This window comes from Sorex araneus, chromosome 5 (assembly GCF_027595985.1).
Source record: "Sorex araneus isolate mSorAra2 chromosome 5, mSorAra2.pri, whole genome shotgun sequence".
Classification (NCBI taxonomy): Eukaryota; Metazoa; Chordata; class Mammalia; order Eulipotyphla; family Soricidae; genus Sorex; species Sorex araneus.
Window position 1 is genome coordinate 36,346,078 of NC_073306.1, and position 16,093 is coordinate 36,362,170.

General features: G+C 40.8%; 1 protein-coding gene across 2 annotated transcripts in view; it reads right to left on the reverse strand.

The window, feature by feature from the left end:
• The window catches only part of SMAP2 (small ArfGAP2), a 49,091-nt gene that overhangs the window by 13,774 nt on the left and 19,224 nt on the right, over nt 1-16,093 (reverse strand). For both annotated transcript variants that reach the window (XM_004614215.2, XM_055138960.1), the window contains 3 exons: nt 5,461-5,594; nt 2,907-2,992; nt 1,524-1,602 (listed from right to left, as the gene is read on the reverse strand). In XM_004614215.2, coding sequence (XP_004614272.1) covers nt 1,524-1,602; nt 2,907-2,992; nt 5,461-5,594 — 299 coding nt within the window. The remainder of the gene's footprint in view (nt 1-1,523; nt 1,603-2,906; nt 2,993-5,460; nt 5,595-16,093) is intronic.

Sequence of the window (16,093 nt, forward strand, 5' to 3'; positions counted from 1 at the left end):
CGCCACAGGTAGCTTGCCGGGCTCTCCAAGAGGGGTGGAGGAATCAAACCCAGGTCAGCTGCATGCAAGGCAAACACCCTACTGGCTGTGCTATCGCTCCAGTCAAAAATCAAAATCAAAAAAAATTTTTGCGAACAAGAAGCAGTTTCCTCCTAAATGAAAACATCCTGTGAGTCAGACAGACTGTTTTCATGAGTACAGTCCCCCTATGAGTAGACACTGTCTTCATTAAGCAACTCTTCCCTCCTTCCCCATCTTCTGAGTTACCTCATATCCGCTTCTCTTATTTCATTATATAAGGTACAGTGAATAAAACTAAGCCAGAGAGAACACAGATTTCAACAAATGAAAGAAAATGTGTGCTTTGTGCTTTGGTTTCAAACCGTTTTTGATGATGACTTCCAAGCTGAAGCTGTCTGTTTGGGTTAAGTATTTTTTTGGAACAGCCCCCATAAGTTCAGGTGTCTTATCTGGATGACTTCGAGGTAAGAGAATATTATACAAGTTGAGGAGCGAAATTATCTTTATTTAATTACATGTTATTGTGTTTCACTTACCTGCCTTCATGGACAATCACCTATTGGTTTATGCTCTTTTTACTTTTTACTACCCTTCAAGTAGTAGCTCATTCCAATTAATTTGATTTAAAATTAACCTGGAAAGGCTCAGAACCCCATGTAAACTTAGTGATTTTACTGGCTATTATGCCCACTATTAATAAAATTTTTTTAAAAGATAGATTGACAGTTTGGTAGGTAGATAAGAGATAGGATCTACTTTAGAACTGGAGAACCTCATTCTCTACACTTCTGTATATAAGTAACCAATTAAATCATTCCTATGTAAGTCTATTGTACCATTTTATCCAAGGTTTCTTAAAGGTTTCCAAATAGTTTAGTGGTTCTCCATTAATTATCAATGGCCATGTTTATTTTCTCCTTCCAGGAACCATGCGGTTTTAATAACCCTAGTTATCATATAATGTATGATGTATTATATGTCAGATCCTAACCACATACACAGGATGGAAAGTGTACTTGGCAACTGGTAGTCTCTGACCCTCCCAGGAACAAGGGTCCCATCAACAATCAGCCTGTGCACTCACTGGACACGTACAGCAGTCCAACGGAAGGAGACTCTGGTGATGTGATTATACCTACATTTCCATTTTGCTTCATTTGTGAGGAAAAAAAACTAGATGCATGCACAAAAACACACATATTCATACACAGACATGTTATTCTATTTGAGCTGGGGTGTCCGACATTTCCATTTGAAGAAATAATTTGGAATTGACAATCACTAACATCTAAAGGGACACCGAGGCAAACAAAGCACAGGTTTGCTCTTGTCCCTCCAGGAGTCAGTTCAGTACCTCACAGTCTTGATTCATTAACTGGCTTTGTGTCACTTTTAAATAATGATCTGAGTATCTTGGCAGCCATTACTTAAATTGCTCCTTTCCCTGATTAACATACAAATTTCTTATTATGAAGGAAAACTTAAAAAGATTTACGACCAACCCTAAGCGCATTGATGTCCAAACTTCGGTCCATGTATTTCTTCTTCTCATATTTATCTCGAATAAATCCTTCTACAGCTCTGCAAAAAGCTTATTAAGGATAATTCAAACATATATTCCCCAAGGGACCACAAAAGGTCACTTTATATGCAATGGAACGTTGGTCTCCCCTACCCCTCCAGCCTTATTTCTCACAGGGCTCCTATCTCTTCACGAGCACTTTCCCAGCCACAGCCTTAAAATGTTTTGTTTGCGATTACTGCAGGGAATTCATTTAAAATACCATTTCCTGTGAGTTTCTGTCAAAATAATGATGGGATTAACCTTCATACTGATATCAGAGGAGCCTGTGATTGTTCTAAAATGCAGGTTTCCTTCTTATCTGAAAGGAGAATGATTTGGAACTTAAAATTTTTTCCATGTTGGGCTGGAACAATAGCACAGCAGGTAGGGCGTTTGCCTTGCACACAGCTGACCCACGTTCGATTCCCAGCATCCCATATGGTCACCTGAGCACCACCAGGAGTAATTCCTGAGTGCATAAGCTAGGAGTAATCCCTGAGCATCGCTGGGTGTGACCCAAAAAGAAGAAAAAATTTTTTTCCATGTAAATTAATGGTAATAGCATTACTAGGCTGCCAAAATACTGCACCAAATCACACCAAAGAGGAAAAGTTCTACTTTCATATAGGAGGGGAAACCTGTATGGGTAAAGCAGTCATTATCTATTTTAAAGCTCTTAGGATCATTAGGTTTAAAAAAGTTCACGAATAACCCTTATAAAAGATAAAGTCTGTGCCCCCACTGCCAGATTCTGATCACTAGGTCCTCTGAAGTGCTCCAAATCTATATTTTCACAGGTTCCTCCTGCAACCCACAAAAAGGAATCTCTAAAAGATGGTCAACAAACCACATTTTGAGAAGCTCTCATTTGGAGCTGGGTTTTTCTCTTGATGGATACAGGAAGATTACTGATATTTAATAGCTGTTAATTCTTTCCCCAGCACTAAAAAATTAAAGCTGGTTTTCCTGAAAGTACTGCAAATTATTCCTTTTACCAAACAATTAATTCCTTTTGAGATAAAAATATTAGAAACATCACTTTATGGAAGAACTCACAACGAGCTACTCAGTGTGACTAATTCTGACTGGTCATGAGTGTGTGTGTGTTTGTGTGTGTGTGTGTGTATGGAACACCACCATTCTGACTTTAGAAAGTATGCATATACTTTTTATATGTCCCGGTTGCAATAAAGAGGAAAGATAAGACTCTGATTAATCCACACAGAGAAGATTCAGTCAAATCATAGGTCTTGAGACCTTTGTGACTCTACTGAAACACTAAGATGCCACTCAGCCTTCCAAGCTGCTCCGGAAAAGATACGGATCTATTTGAGGCCGCCGAAATGTTTCAGGAAGGTAGGCTTCATACAGTCGGTTCGCCTTTCCATTTCCCATTTCTTGCATGCACTGCAATCAAAGGGATACAGAAACACAGAATGTCAGATCACTCATTGCTCACTGTCATCCCGTTGCTCAAGTGGGCATCAGTAACGTCTTCATTGTGAGACTTGTTGTTACTGTTTTTGGCATATCGAATACACCACAGGTAGCTTGCCAGGCTCTGCTGTGCAGGTGGGATACTCTTGGTGCTTGTAAAACATCTCATCCAGTAGCTGCATTTAACAACTGAAGAACCAGCCTGGAGATTGGCTACCTAGAGAAAACCTTGATTTTAAATCCGTATATTTTGATTTCTAATATATAGCTCTTTTTGCCCCCAACCATTTGATCCCAGAGTTGTTTTCCTCTCTTCATTCATAAGCTTCTCATATTAAAATATGTGCCAGATGAGACAGATTCAGTCATCACTTAAGATTCCACTGGAAACTCCACGATACATAATTATCAAACAAAATGTCTACTTGAGGGGCCAGACAGATAGTACAGTGGGTTAACCCTTGCCTAACCCACATGACTGACCCAGGTTCAACCCCCAGCATCCCATATGGTTCCCTGAGCACTGCCAGTAGTGATCCTGAGTGCAGAGCCAGGTTTTACCCCTGAGTATTGCCAGGTGTATCCCAAAAATGAACAAACAAGTCTACTTAGACAGCAATAATTAGTGCCAAATAAGGTAGTCAGTAACTACAATTCCTGATCATTTTTTTTACTAGGTTTTGAGGCCACACCTGGTGTTACTCAGGGTTACTCTCACTTTAGTACTCAGGTGTCATTCCTGGTGGTACTCAGGGTTACTCTCACTTTAGTACTCAGGTATCATTCCTGGTGGTACTCAGGGACCCATGCTGTGCTGGATATCAAACCCAGGGCTCACGAATGCAAAGCCTGAACTTCAGTCTTTTATATTCCAGTTATAATATTGAGGGTTTTTATGGCCAAGGAAGGGTGTAGACTTGGGCTAACTCAGGGCTTATTCCTGGCTCTGTGCTCAAAGATCACTCATGGTTCTCAATGGACCACATGCAGTGAGTGCTAGGGATCAAACAGGCACAGCCATGAACAAGGTAAGTCCCTTAACCCCTGTACTACTGATTTTCTTTTTTTGTTTGTTTTTTTGTTTTTTTTTGTTTTGTTTTAGGGTCACACCTGGCTCTGCACAGGGGTTACTCCTGGCTCTGCACTCAGGAACCATCCCTGGTGGTGCTCAGGGGACCATATGGGATGCTGGGAATCGAACCTGGGTCGGCCGCGTGCAAGGCAAACGCCCTACCCGCTGTGCTATCGCTCCAGCCCCCATGTACTACTGATTTTTTTAAATCTCAAATTGCTAAAACGTTCCAGGGCAGGCACATTCCTCCGAAAGATTATAGTAAAGACTATATAAACCAAGAAATATAACAAAATTTTTTGACCATTAACAAAGTTATTAAAAAAAAAAGTCTAGTTATTTCTAAATACATGTTTTGGCTAAGAATAACCAGTTCCATCACTAACTTTGGCGATCAGTTTTCTTCTAAGCATCTGCACATCCCCCAGCAACTGCCCCCCAAAAGGAAAAACAATTTAAAATTATTTTTGAAAGTTTCAGAATAGAGGGATGGGGACATAACTCAAAGGGCTGCACATGTTTTACATAGAGGGGCTCTGGGATAGATCATTGGCTCTGTATGGTCCTCCAAGTACTTCTGGAAGTGACCTCTGAGCACTGTTCCTAAGCTCCTCCAGGTGGGTGCCCCCCAAACACAATGTTCAATACTGGAAGAGAATAGAGAAAGATGAAGTCACATCAAGTACACCTCTTAGGTCAGCTGAACCCATTAATTTAAGTGTTTCATTCCCAGTCTACCAACCTAATAGAAAGCAAGATCTATATAAGCATTTCAGCCAAAAATAACTTTTTAGCATAAAAACACTATCACTGGACAATGTTCTTGTGATTTGGATATTTAGATTAGATTCTTATCTAAAACAAGTGTTGGCTGGAGTGATTTGACAGCAGGTAGGGCATCTGCCTTGCACACGGCTGACCCGGGTTCAATATCTGGCACCCCATATGGTCACCCGAGCATCACCAGGAGTAATTCCTGAGTGCAGAGCTAGGAGTGATTCCTGAGCATTGCTGAATGTGGCCCAAAACCCAATAAAAAACAAACAAACAAACAAAACTACAAGTGTTAGATCTACAAGTGTTAATAAGCATTCCAGAAAATAATCCAAAGGTCCCCTTTGTAGACCTTCCTGTCCCACAGTTCCTATCCCACAGACTTCTCTGTGTTTGAAGGAGGGAAAACATTTGGAAGAATAACTTGCAACCTAAGCAAGAACTTAAAGCATTTCTCTACTAACATATAGATCCTGACATAAGACTTTAACACTTAAACTTTATCTTTTGTCTAGTTTGACTATAATTTTTCTGTCGCTACTTTCAAATGGAAAACGAAAGCTGCTCAGTCACTCCTGGGCTACGGACATACCTGAATCTGCTCTTGAGTCCACTGGTCGAGGTTAACTGATTTTACCCTGGATATGTGCACCCCTAGATTTCTGTGAATTCCAGCACATCGAATGCAGATGAACACACCAATGTTCCAGGAGGCCCATCGTGGCCCTGTGGAGATCAGGAATAGGACAATAAAGTACAAATTAAAACAATATTCAAGGCGTGAGCTAGAACATTAAATCTTAAGACAGCACTTTCATTAAAAAGTAACAAAAATTGTTGCCACAATCATCTTTTTAGTTAATTTTGCTCACTTTTTTTTCATAGAGATCACCAGGGTTGGTTTTTTTTTTTAAGTTTAAAATTTTTAAAGTGCAACTACAATGGCTTTTAGTATATTCACACAATTGTGCAACTATCACCTCTAATTGCAAACCATTTTCATCATAAAAAAGAGCCAAATACAACAGGTGACACTTCCCATTTCTCCCAATTCCTCCTCCCTAAACCTTGGCAACCACAAATTTACTTTCCTTTTCTATAGATCTGTCACTTCTAGACATATTAGATAAATGGAATCATACAGTATATGAGTATTGAGTGTGTAACAGCTTTTCATAGTGTGATGAGTGTTGAAATTCTGATATATTAATACTGCCACTTTTGGGGCTGGAGCGATAGCACAGCGGGTAGGACGTTTGCCTTGCACGCGGCCGACCCGGGTTCGAATCCCAGCATCCCATATGGTCCCCTGAGCGCCGCCAGGGGTGATTCCTGAGTGCATGAGCCAGGAGTGACCCCTGTGTATCGCCAGGTGTGGCCCAAAAAGAAAAAAAAAATACTGCCACTTAATAAAGAAAACTTCCAGGAGAACAGTGTGAAGCCATGTCACTCTCCATTTCGCATCTTGATGAATAATCAACCCGAGAAACTCCTTAAGGGTTGTGGGGCCTGGATACAGTTTTCCTACCAGGAAAAATGATATAGACATGCTAGCCCAAGGCTCTCCCTGAAATTTAAAACTTCTTTTACCCTCCCCTCCCTACCAGACACATAAAATATGCATCCAGATAAACTTAATAGGATTCTTTCCCTTGGGCTGATGTCCCTACTTTACCCAACAACACGACTGTTCAGATTCAAGCTGTCAAATATAATGATGCTTACTGTAATAAAAATCTCAGAGATGTATGTTAATTAAAAAAAAATCCTCAGACATGCTTTCCAATCCCCTAGCAACTTTTCTCACCCTAGTAATCATTCTAGAAAATTATCAAAGTCCACTCAATAATTTTTATGTGGGGGAAAAAAAGCAACTTTCTTTATAACATCCACCAAAAGTAATGAAAAATCTAATATTTCCTATTTCATTGTTCCACTAGACAGAAATTTTCTATATAAAATAAACACAATATTAGGTGAGAGGCTGTGAAGCTAGGGATGCAGCTCAGAAGTAGAAGCACAATCATCAGGCCCTAGGTTGAGTCACTGGCACCAAAAACCAAAACAAAACCCAAAACAGGACCGGAGCGGTAGTCCAGTGGGGAGGACATCTGCCTTGCACGCTGCCAGCCCATGTTCAATCCCCCCAGTGTCCTATACGGTCCCCTAAGCAATACCAGGAGTAATTCCTGAGTGCAGAGCCAGGAGTAACCCCTGAGCATCCAGGTGAATGCCCCCCACCCCAAAAAAGACTGGTTTTCTATAGAGATAAGTAAGACCCATAATTAGAACAACAAAGGGCCCAAATTCAGTTCTTGGTTGGTCTGCAGACTTTGGAGGCAATTTTTTGTTTGGGGGCCACACCCAGCTGTGCTCTGAGCTGGCTCCTGGCTCTGCACTCAGGGATCACTCCTGGCAGGTTCGGGGGAACCATGTGGGGTGCCAGGGATTGAGCCTCAGTCAGTCCTACCTGCTGTGCTATCTCTCCAGCCCCACAAAGGAACTTTAATAGCCAGAATCATATGTGAAAAAAATTACTTTTGAAATCTGAATTCAAAATAATTATAAATCGGAATGTAATTTTTTTAGGGTCAGTATAAGTACAGCAGGAAGTGTTTGCCTTGAAGGTCTGCCCTGGGTTTGATCCCCAGCACCTCATATGGTCTCCTAAGCCCTCTAGGAATGATCCCTGAACAAAGAGTCAGGTAACCCTGAGCACTGCTGAGTGTGCACCAAAACGAAACAAGAAACTTTTTGACCAATACATATCACGGCAATATATATATATACATAAATATATATACACATAAATATATACATATATCCAATTCTCTACTCCCATCAATACTCTGCCAAGAGTATTGGGATTAATGGTTCAGTACGAGGGTCTGGTGGTGAGGTACTGTCTGAACCTGGTGTTGCAGTGGCACATTATGTCCCAAGAAGGGGGGAACATTAAGGTTACACCTAGAGGTGCTCGAGGACCATGCAGTACTGGAACTCAAACTTGGGCCTCATGTATGCCAGGCAAGCACTCCAGACCTTGGAGCCTCAAATACTTTCATATTGTGATTACTTTGATAGTCTTGGACTTATCCTCTGAAAAGACCTTCCATTACTCAAAGCCCCTATACAGATTTGTACAGTATGTCTGCCTACTGCTACACAGTAGGTCTGCTTATAGTTAATAAACAAATAAATGATTCATACGTTTCTTTCAGGGAGTGAAGAATTACAAAACAAGATTGTCATATAAACAGAAAATACTTAAAACAGATTATGAATTAGATTTCTATATGCCTATTTTAGATTATGATTTCATAAAGAAACGTAGTGTCTGAGTTATAGAAGATTAAGAAATGAACGGAGCCGGGCAGATAACTCCAACAGCAGAGCACATGCCTTATCATGTGTAAGGCTTGGAGTACAATCCCCAGTGGTGCATGGGCCCCCCAAACTTTTGGGTGTGTTTCCCAAGCACCACTAGGTGTGGCTCCTCTAAAAAAAATTGGACCTGGATGTCAAAGATATAGCTTAAAGATTTAGAGCTCCACGGTTGGAAGCCTGCCTTATGAGCTAGGGGAGAGAGCTGGAATAGAGAAGGGATCACTAAGTCAATGATGGTTGCAGGGGTTGCTTGGGATGGGAGATGTGTGCTGAAAGTAGATAAAGGACCAAATATGATAACCTCTCAGTATCTGTATTGCAAACCATAATGCCCATAAGTAAGTAGAGAAAGAGTAAGAGGGAAACTGTCTGCCATAGAAGTAGGGGGAGGGGTGGGGAGCAGGAGGTGGGGCGGGGTGGGAGAAGAATACTGGGGACATTATCACTGTATTACTGTCATCTCCCATTGTTCATCAATTTACTCAAGTAGGCACCAGTAAAAAGTCTCTATTCCTCTTAGCCTTCAATTTTAGCAGCCTCTCCTTACTCATCTTTCCCAACAATTGGAGGCTCTTTCAGGGTCAGGGGAATGAGACCTATCATTACTGCTTTTGGCATATCGAATACACCACAGGTAGCTTGTGAGGCTCTGCCCTTGCGGGCGGGATACTCTTGGTAGCTTGCTGGGCTTTCCGAGAGGTATATATAAATTGTCATCCCATTGATCAAGGATTTGCTCAAGTGTGCCCAGTAACGTCTCCATTCATACTAGCCCTGAGATTTTAGTAGTCTCTATTTACTCGTCCTTCCCAACAGTTGCTGCATTAGAGGCTCTTCAGGGTCAGGGGAATGAGACCCATAATTGTTACTGTATTTGGCATATGAATACACCACGGGGAGCTTGCCAGGCTCTCTCGTGCAGGCAGTAAACTCTTGGGAGCTTGCAAGTTTCTCCAAGAGGGAGAACTAGGCTATCAGATGCTGCGAGGCTAAGATGTGGCCAGGCTTGGGGGCAAGAGACTCTGGGTCGCTGTCTTCCTAGAGCTTGGTTTTATAGTCTCTGGATGTTGGCTGTTGATGGGATTACACAACGCCCAGGGGCAGTTTCTAAATGTGACCGCCTAACTACTGGAAAATAGGGAATCTGGGTGGAAGAGTTCCAGTCCCGATCCGAGCAGCCTTGGAGATCTCAGCCCCCAGTCCCGCACACCTGGGTTCCTCTGCCTCAAGTGTGAGGCTTGTCCGAACATGTGGAGAGTGACCTTGAGCATAGCTGTGGCTGGGGGCTCTGCTCAGGTCAGGGAGGGAAACTCAATCCGTCTCCTCTGAGGGGCCCCGGTGTAGATAGCCAGGTGCAGGGGTAAGAGACTCTCACTGGGGATATTGGTAGTAGAAAATGTACTTGTATTTGTCATATGAATACGCCATGGGGAGCTTGCCAGTCTAAAAAAAATTGGACCAGAAGTTAATATTTCATAATCTTCTAGAGTTTCTAGAACTCACAAGAAAATATAACTATTTATTTATAACTGGTGGAGGGATGGATGTTCAGTCATTGTATGACTGAAACTCAAACATGAAAGCTTTGTAAGTGTTGCTCACGATGATTCAATTAAAAAAAAAAAAAAGATTTGGAGCTCGTGCTCTGCATATTGGAATCCTAGGTTCAGCCCCCAGCACTACTTGGTTACCATAAGCACCACCAGGAGCAGCCCCCTAAGCACTGCCAAGACTGCCCCCTCAAATAAAAAAATGGACCAGAAGTTAATATTTCATGATCTATTAGAGTTTCTAGAACTCACAAGAGGGGCTGGATCGATAGCACAGCGGGTAGGGCGTTTGCCTTGCACGCAGCCGACCTGAGTTCAATTCCTAGCATCCCACATGGTCCCCTGAGCACCGCCAGGGGGAATTCCTGAGTGCAGAGCCAGGAATAACCCCTGTGCATCACCAAATGTGACCCAAAAAGCAAAATAAAATAAAATAAAATAAAATAGAACTCACAAGAAAATATAAATATTTATTTAAAATGGTTAATATTAATAGTTAAACTAGTTAATATAAATAAATATAAACAATAAATTGTTAAAATAGTTAATATTAATAAATATAAATATTTATTTAACTATTTATTTAAAAATAAAATCTATTTATTTGCTAACAAAATTAGAAGCCAAACACTAGGTAAGAATTTTGGAGTTGGGAAGATGATTCAAGTGGTTGAAGCACATGCTTTACACCCCAGAGCCCTAGGTTCAATTCCTAGCACCACATGGTGCCCCAAGAACCCAGCCAGGTGAATCCCCAGAATGCTACATGGTATGGTAAAACCCTGACACCCCTCACACACATACCACCACCACTACCACAGTTATCTGTGGGATGTTATGTGGTTTACTTCAGCCCTAAATCTGGAAGGGGAAATTTCCAATCATCTAAGCCACTGACATAATTGTGAAATTTCTCTGGAATATTTAAAGACTCTGTCTCTGAGGAATACAAGGCTAAAACCTGAGATTCTCTACTCACTAACAAGGTCTCAGTGCAACATTGTCTCTTGAGAAGACAGGAGAGCCTCCTCCACTCCCTTCTATTCTTGCTGAAACAGTGACAGTTCTATCTCAATCACCCGACATCCTTTAGTGCAAAGTCACAAGATTTATTAGTTAATAACTGGATGATCCATAAAAGATTATGAAGTTATGGAAGGGTAAAACATAAGGGAAAAATATCCCTTTATGTCTGAAATTGTGAGAAAATGGCCTCACTGTGAAAAATATCATCTTGGAAGCCACCAAAAGCTTAAGTTAGAATGTGATTTCCATAAATGATTAAAGATGTAACCTATGGAGGCATATTTAAAGACACATAGGTACTTCCTAAGTCTCAGCTTCCTCATCTATAAAATGTACAAAATAAGATTTGCCTCACAGTGGGTAGAGAATATAGACGGATAAAAATTAAGGAGAGCCCCATATAAGAATATAGTACAGCCCCATATAAGAATATAGTACAGAGGCCTCCAAGGACAGAATTAACACCAGTGAGTGACAATTGATTTTAGCATACTCTGGGGGAGAATTTTTCTTAATAGTTTTTAGGTGTGTGAAAACAAATACAACATATCCAGAAATAGTAAAATCCTGGTAAATGCAGACATTCAAACAGAAGCTGGATGATCAACTAACTCTCAGGGATATTACCAAAATAATTCCTGTGCAGAGAAAAGGCAATCATGGACCCTGAAGAGTAGAACTTCTGCTACTATAGTTCTACTGATCTATAGGTAATTTTCAGGACACTGTCAATTAACATCCGTAGGTTCTAAAAATGCAAAATGTAATGATCTTACAAAGAGATTATTGTCTTGATTAAAAAATAACTAAAAAGACAACTATTAAATTCAGTTCACAGAGTCTCTGATTGCCACTGAAAAGTGGCTAAAATGTGGAACATTTTAGCACATCTGGAAAACCCTATATCAACATCCCTGATCTAAAAATAGAGGGTGATTCCCAGTCAGGATGGGAGATGTGTGCTGAAAGTAGATAATGGACCAAACATGATGACCTCTCAGTGTCTGTGTTGCAAGCTATAATGCCCAAAAGTAGAGAGAGAGTATGGGGAATACTGTCTGCCATGGAGGGAGGGCGAGGTGGGAAAGGGGGGGTATACCGGGAATATTGGTGGTAGGGAATATGCACTGGTGAAGGGATGGGTGTTTGATCATTGTGTGATTGTAACCCAAACATGAAAGCTTGTAACTATCTCATGGTGATTCAAAAAAACTAAAAAATTAATAATAATAATAATAAAATAAAAATAAAAATAGAGGGCAATTCTTTCATTTAGGCAGTCATTAACTCCAACATTAATTTAGGAAAGAAAGTAATGAAGCAGTATTTGGGTTTTTTATTTTTTTATTTTTTTTTGCTTTTTGGGTCACATCTGGCAATGCTCAGGGGTTACTCCTGGCTTATGCACTCAGAAATTACTCCTGGCAGTGCTCAGGGGACCAAACGGGATGCTGGGAATTGAATCCCGTCGGCCACGTGGAAGGCAAACACCCTACCCACAGTATTTGTTTTAAGAACAAATCTAATGCAAGGTATTTCACTCACACTCACTGTCTTACCCATAATTCACTACAAAGACTACACAGAACACCAGTGACTTCTGGAAGAAACTAAAGTTGCTGAGAGGTATGTTCACTCCTATTTTCCTCTATCAAAGGAGAATTCATCTAGTTCCCTATTTCAACATAACAGTAAACAGCAACGTGGAACTTCTGAAAGTACAACATTTTAAGGAACTATGAGAACAAAAATAGGACTTGCTCAATCAAACCTCTGCTCTCTGAATGCTCTGCAAGAGAAGTCTCTTTGCATCTGGTCCATCTTGCAAGAATGCTGCTTCCTTTTGGCAAAAAGAGACACTGGCCACATTCATATATTTGAAGAAAGCGGACATGTAAGCTTTTTAACTGTTTGAGACAAAGCTATGGAAACATTTCTGAGACTGATTAGAGAATAAAAGTAACTACTGTACCAAGGAATTTAACATTGGAAAACCAGAGGGTGCAAGAACCTTAGTCATCATTGAGTCTAACCGCCCACTGAATGCAAGAGATCCTTCTACAGGCGAGCACTTGGTTCCTCCTTGAACAATTCTAGTGCTAAGTGTCATGGAGCATTTTAAAAGGTAGTCAGTTCAAACTGTTAGATGACACTGGTTATCAGAGATGCCTCTGCCAACACTGGGTCCCACTGATCTACCTTCTCACCAGTTTTAGCACCTACTGTTGCTTCTATACTCCTTCCATATTTATGAAGGTTTAGTGATTCGAGCAGAAGAGAGCAAGTGGAGTCAACCTGATCCTGGAGGCAGAACAGATAGAACAATCACATTGCCCTGCCATCAGTGGAGATGAAGCAAAGCAACATTGCTCTCCTACTGAGTAACCAGAAAAAGGATGTTAGTAAAGTAGAACGTTACTGAGCACTCACTGACGAAATGATTAGTCAGTTTACATCTAAACTAATTTTAGCAGCCCAATTAAAATAGCTTTTCTATAAGGACATTAAAACCTGCAACACTGGAAAAGCACAATTTAAAATAGCTAAGATCGGCTTGCTCTTCAGGCCTGTGTTCTCCCTTGAGCACATACCTTGCTTACTTGTCTCCATGTTCCTTTGTTTGCCTATTTCCACTTGGGACAAATCTGTGTTTTCTCTTTAATACAGCTTTATCTCTTTCTCTCCCCTCATAACCTTTTTTAAAAAATCTGAGTCACCATATGATACACAGTTACAAAGTTGCTCATGATGTGTTTCAGTCATGCAGTGTTCCAACACCCATCCCTTCACAAGTATACATTTCCCACCACCAGTGTCCCCAGTTTCCTCCTGCCACCCCCACCCCTACCCCAACCCCCGCCCCAGCCTGCCTCTGTGGCAGACACTTCTCTCTCTCCTCTCTCTTTCCCTCCCTCCCTCATCCCCCCTCCACACACTTTTGGGCATTATGGTTTGCAATACAGTATTGAAAGGTTATCACATATACTCCTTTACCTCCTTTCAACACTGTTTCTGTCTAAAGTGCTCATTTCCAACTACCACCGTCCTCTCATATCCTTCTAAGTAAGTTTCAATAAGAACTATTTTGTTACACATACCACACCACACACACACACACACACACACACACACAGAGCTAAAATATGTAAATAATCCAAGTTCTCAAAACAGACAAGCGGATAAAGATGATGTGGTAGATATGCACAATGGAATACTATTCAACTATAAGAAAAGACGAAACCTTGCTTTTTTGCTATGACAAAAATGAAACTGGGGGAAGGAATGCTAAGTCAGAAGGTGAAAGAAAAATACCAAATGATTTCACTCTGATCACAGAATTGAGATTCAAGAGTGGATGGGTAGGGTTGAACATGTCCTCTGGACTGCAACAAAGGGATATTGACATTTTGGTGTAGTATGGTGTAGTAATACTGTATTCCTAAAACACAGAAACATTTACACTCATGTAAACCAACCTTCAATTTTTTTGTAGCACTATAAAATCTACAACAAGCAGTAGAATGGACAGTAATATATACATATATATATTACAGTAATATCACAGTAATATATATACACACATGTATATATATATGTGTGTGTGTATGTGTGTATAAAAGAAGACAATTTTCATCTTTCTGTAGTTGTCAGAATTCTTTATAGACACTGACATCACAAAACTAAATACAAGTGAAAATGAGCCTATAGAAAAGAGGAAGTTCAAACCAATAAAAACAGTCATAGGGCCAGGGACAAAAAGGCACAAGTTTACAGATGCACAGATGCTTCCCTAACTCCCTGTACATTTATCACTTAAATCTTAGGAAAACTAATACTTGCTTCTAACCGAGTATCATGCTTGTAACATATCACTTCCAAACAGCTAACATTATCTTCAAGTTAACCAAGAAGCTGTGCCACTAATCAACTGGGTGACTGTGGGCAAGTTAATTCACTTCTCTGAGAATCTATTTCCTTTCCTAGATTAGTTTATATCTAAAATATACCTCGTCTAGGATTATAATAGTAACTCCAGAATTCATTAAGCTACTCTGAAAAGCCTAGGGAAAGCAATTAAGTTTTACGTTTTAACTTGTTTTTAAAGACAAGGAATTGACCTTCTTATTACATGTATGTGCCACACACTTGGCAGGGTCCTTTAATAAGTTTTCATTTTATCTTCATAAAATGATGCTCAAAGTACCAAGTACCATGCTCAAAGGCCAAGCTAAGGTTGGCTGCACACAATGCATGAGTCTTAACCTCTATACTTTTTTTTGGGGGGATGGGGGGAGGAGGTGGCAGGTGATACAATGGTCATAGCAGTGATGGTCCTCGGTGCTGGCCAGAGGACCATGCAGTGCCAGGAATCAAATCCTGAGCTTCCACATGTGAAGCATGTGCTCCAGCCACTTGACTGATCTCTGTAACCCAAGAGATGACATTTGAAGGGAGGAAAAACAGTAGGCCCAAAGAGGTTCTGCCCAGGTTAAAGAAGCTCAGTGAGCCCATTTAATCTTCTCACTGGCCAGTATTAGACAAGTATACTAATAATACTGGTCTCCAGTGGAGACTAGTTTCTCAAGGTTGCAATCACTGAATATGCAAAACAGTGCAAAGCTGAACAGTTACCTCTTTACTGGGAAATAGAGCAGACTTTCTCAAAAAAGAAAAAAAGAGAAAAGTGTGGTCCCTAAGTTTTCATGGGGTAAAGAGAGTTTGCCTTTGGGACAGACATGGTCACTCAAAGATGCATCAAACCCTAAAAGCATCTCCACAAGAATGTGGGATAACTCCTGGGCGGAAGACTGAGAGGTGTGGTCGCAAACACTCACCATCAAGAACACCTAGGACTGCTTTCTCAAGAAATCACAGGACGAACAGACAGTTGTAAAGAAAGGGGTGAAATGAGGGGAAATGCTTGAAACCTTGAATAAACTAGGTTGTAAAAGGGAAACAGAGCCAGTTAAAAATCCATGACTGATGGGGAGGTGGAGCGAAAGTACAGCGGGTAGGGCGTTGGCCTTGCATGCAGCTGACCCAGGTCCAGTCCCCAGCAAGAAGAAAATCTACTGCTGAGAAATGAGTTTAAATAAACGTCCCAGATTATACGAAAACATCCGCAGTATTCTTCAGAAGCATAACTTCAATGGAAACATAGTCAAAGACCTAGAGAAAGAACCGGAAAGAAATACTTCCTTCTATCAGAGACGGGCTGTGTCCATGAGCAAAATAAGCTCAACAAAGCAGGCTGACATCTCT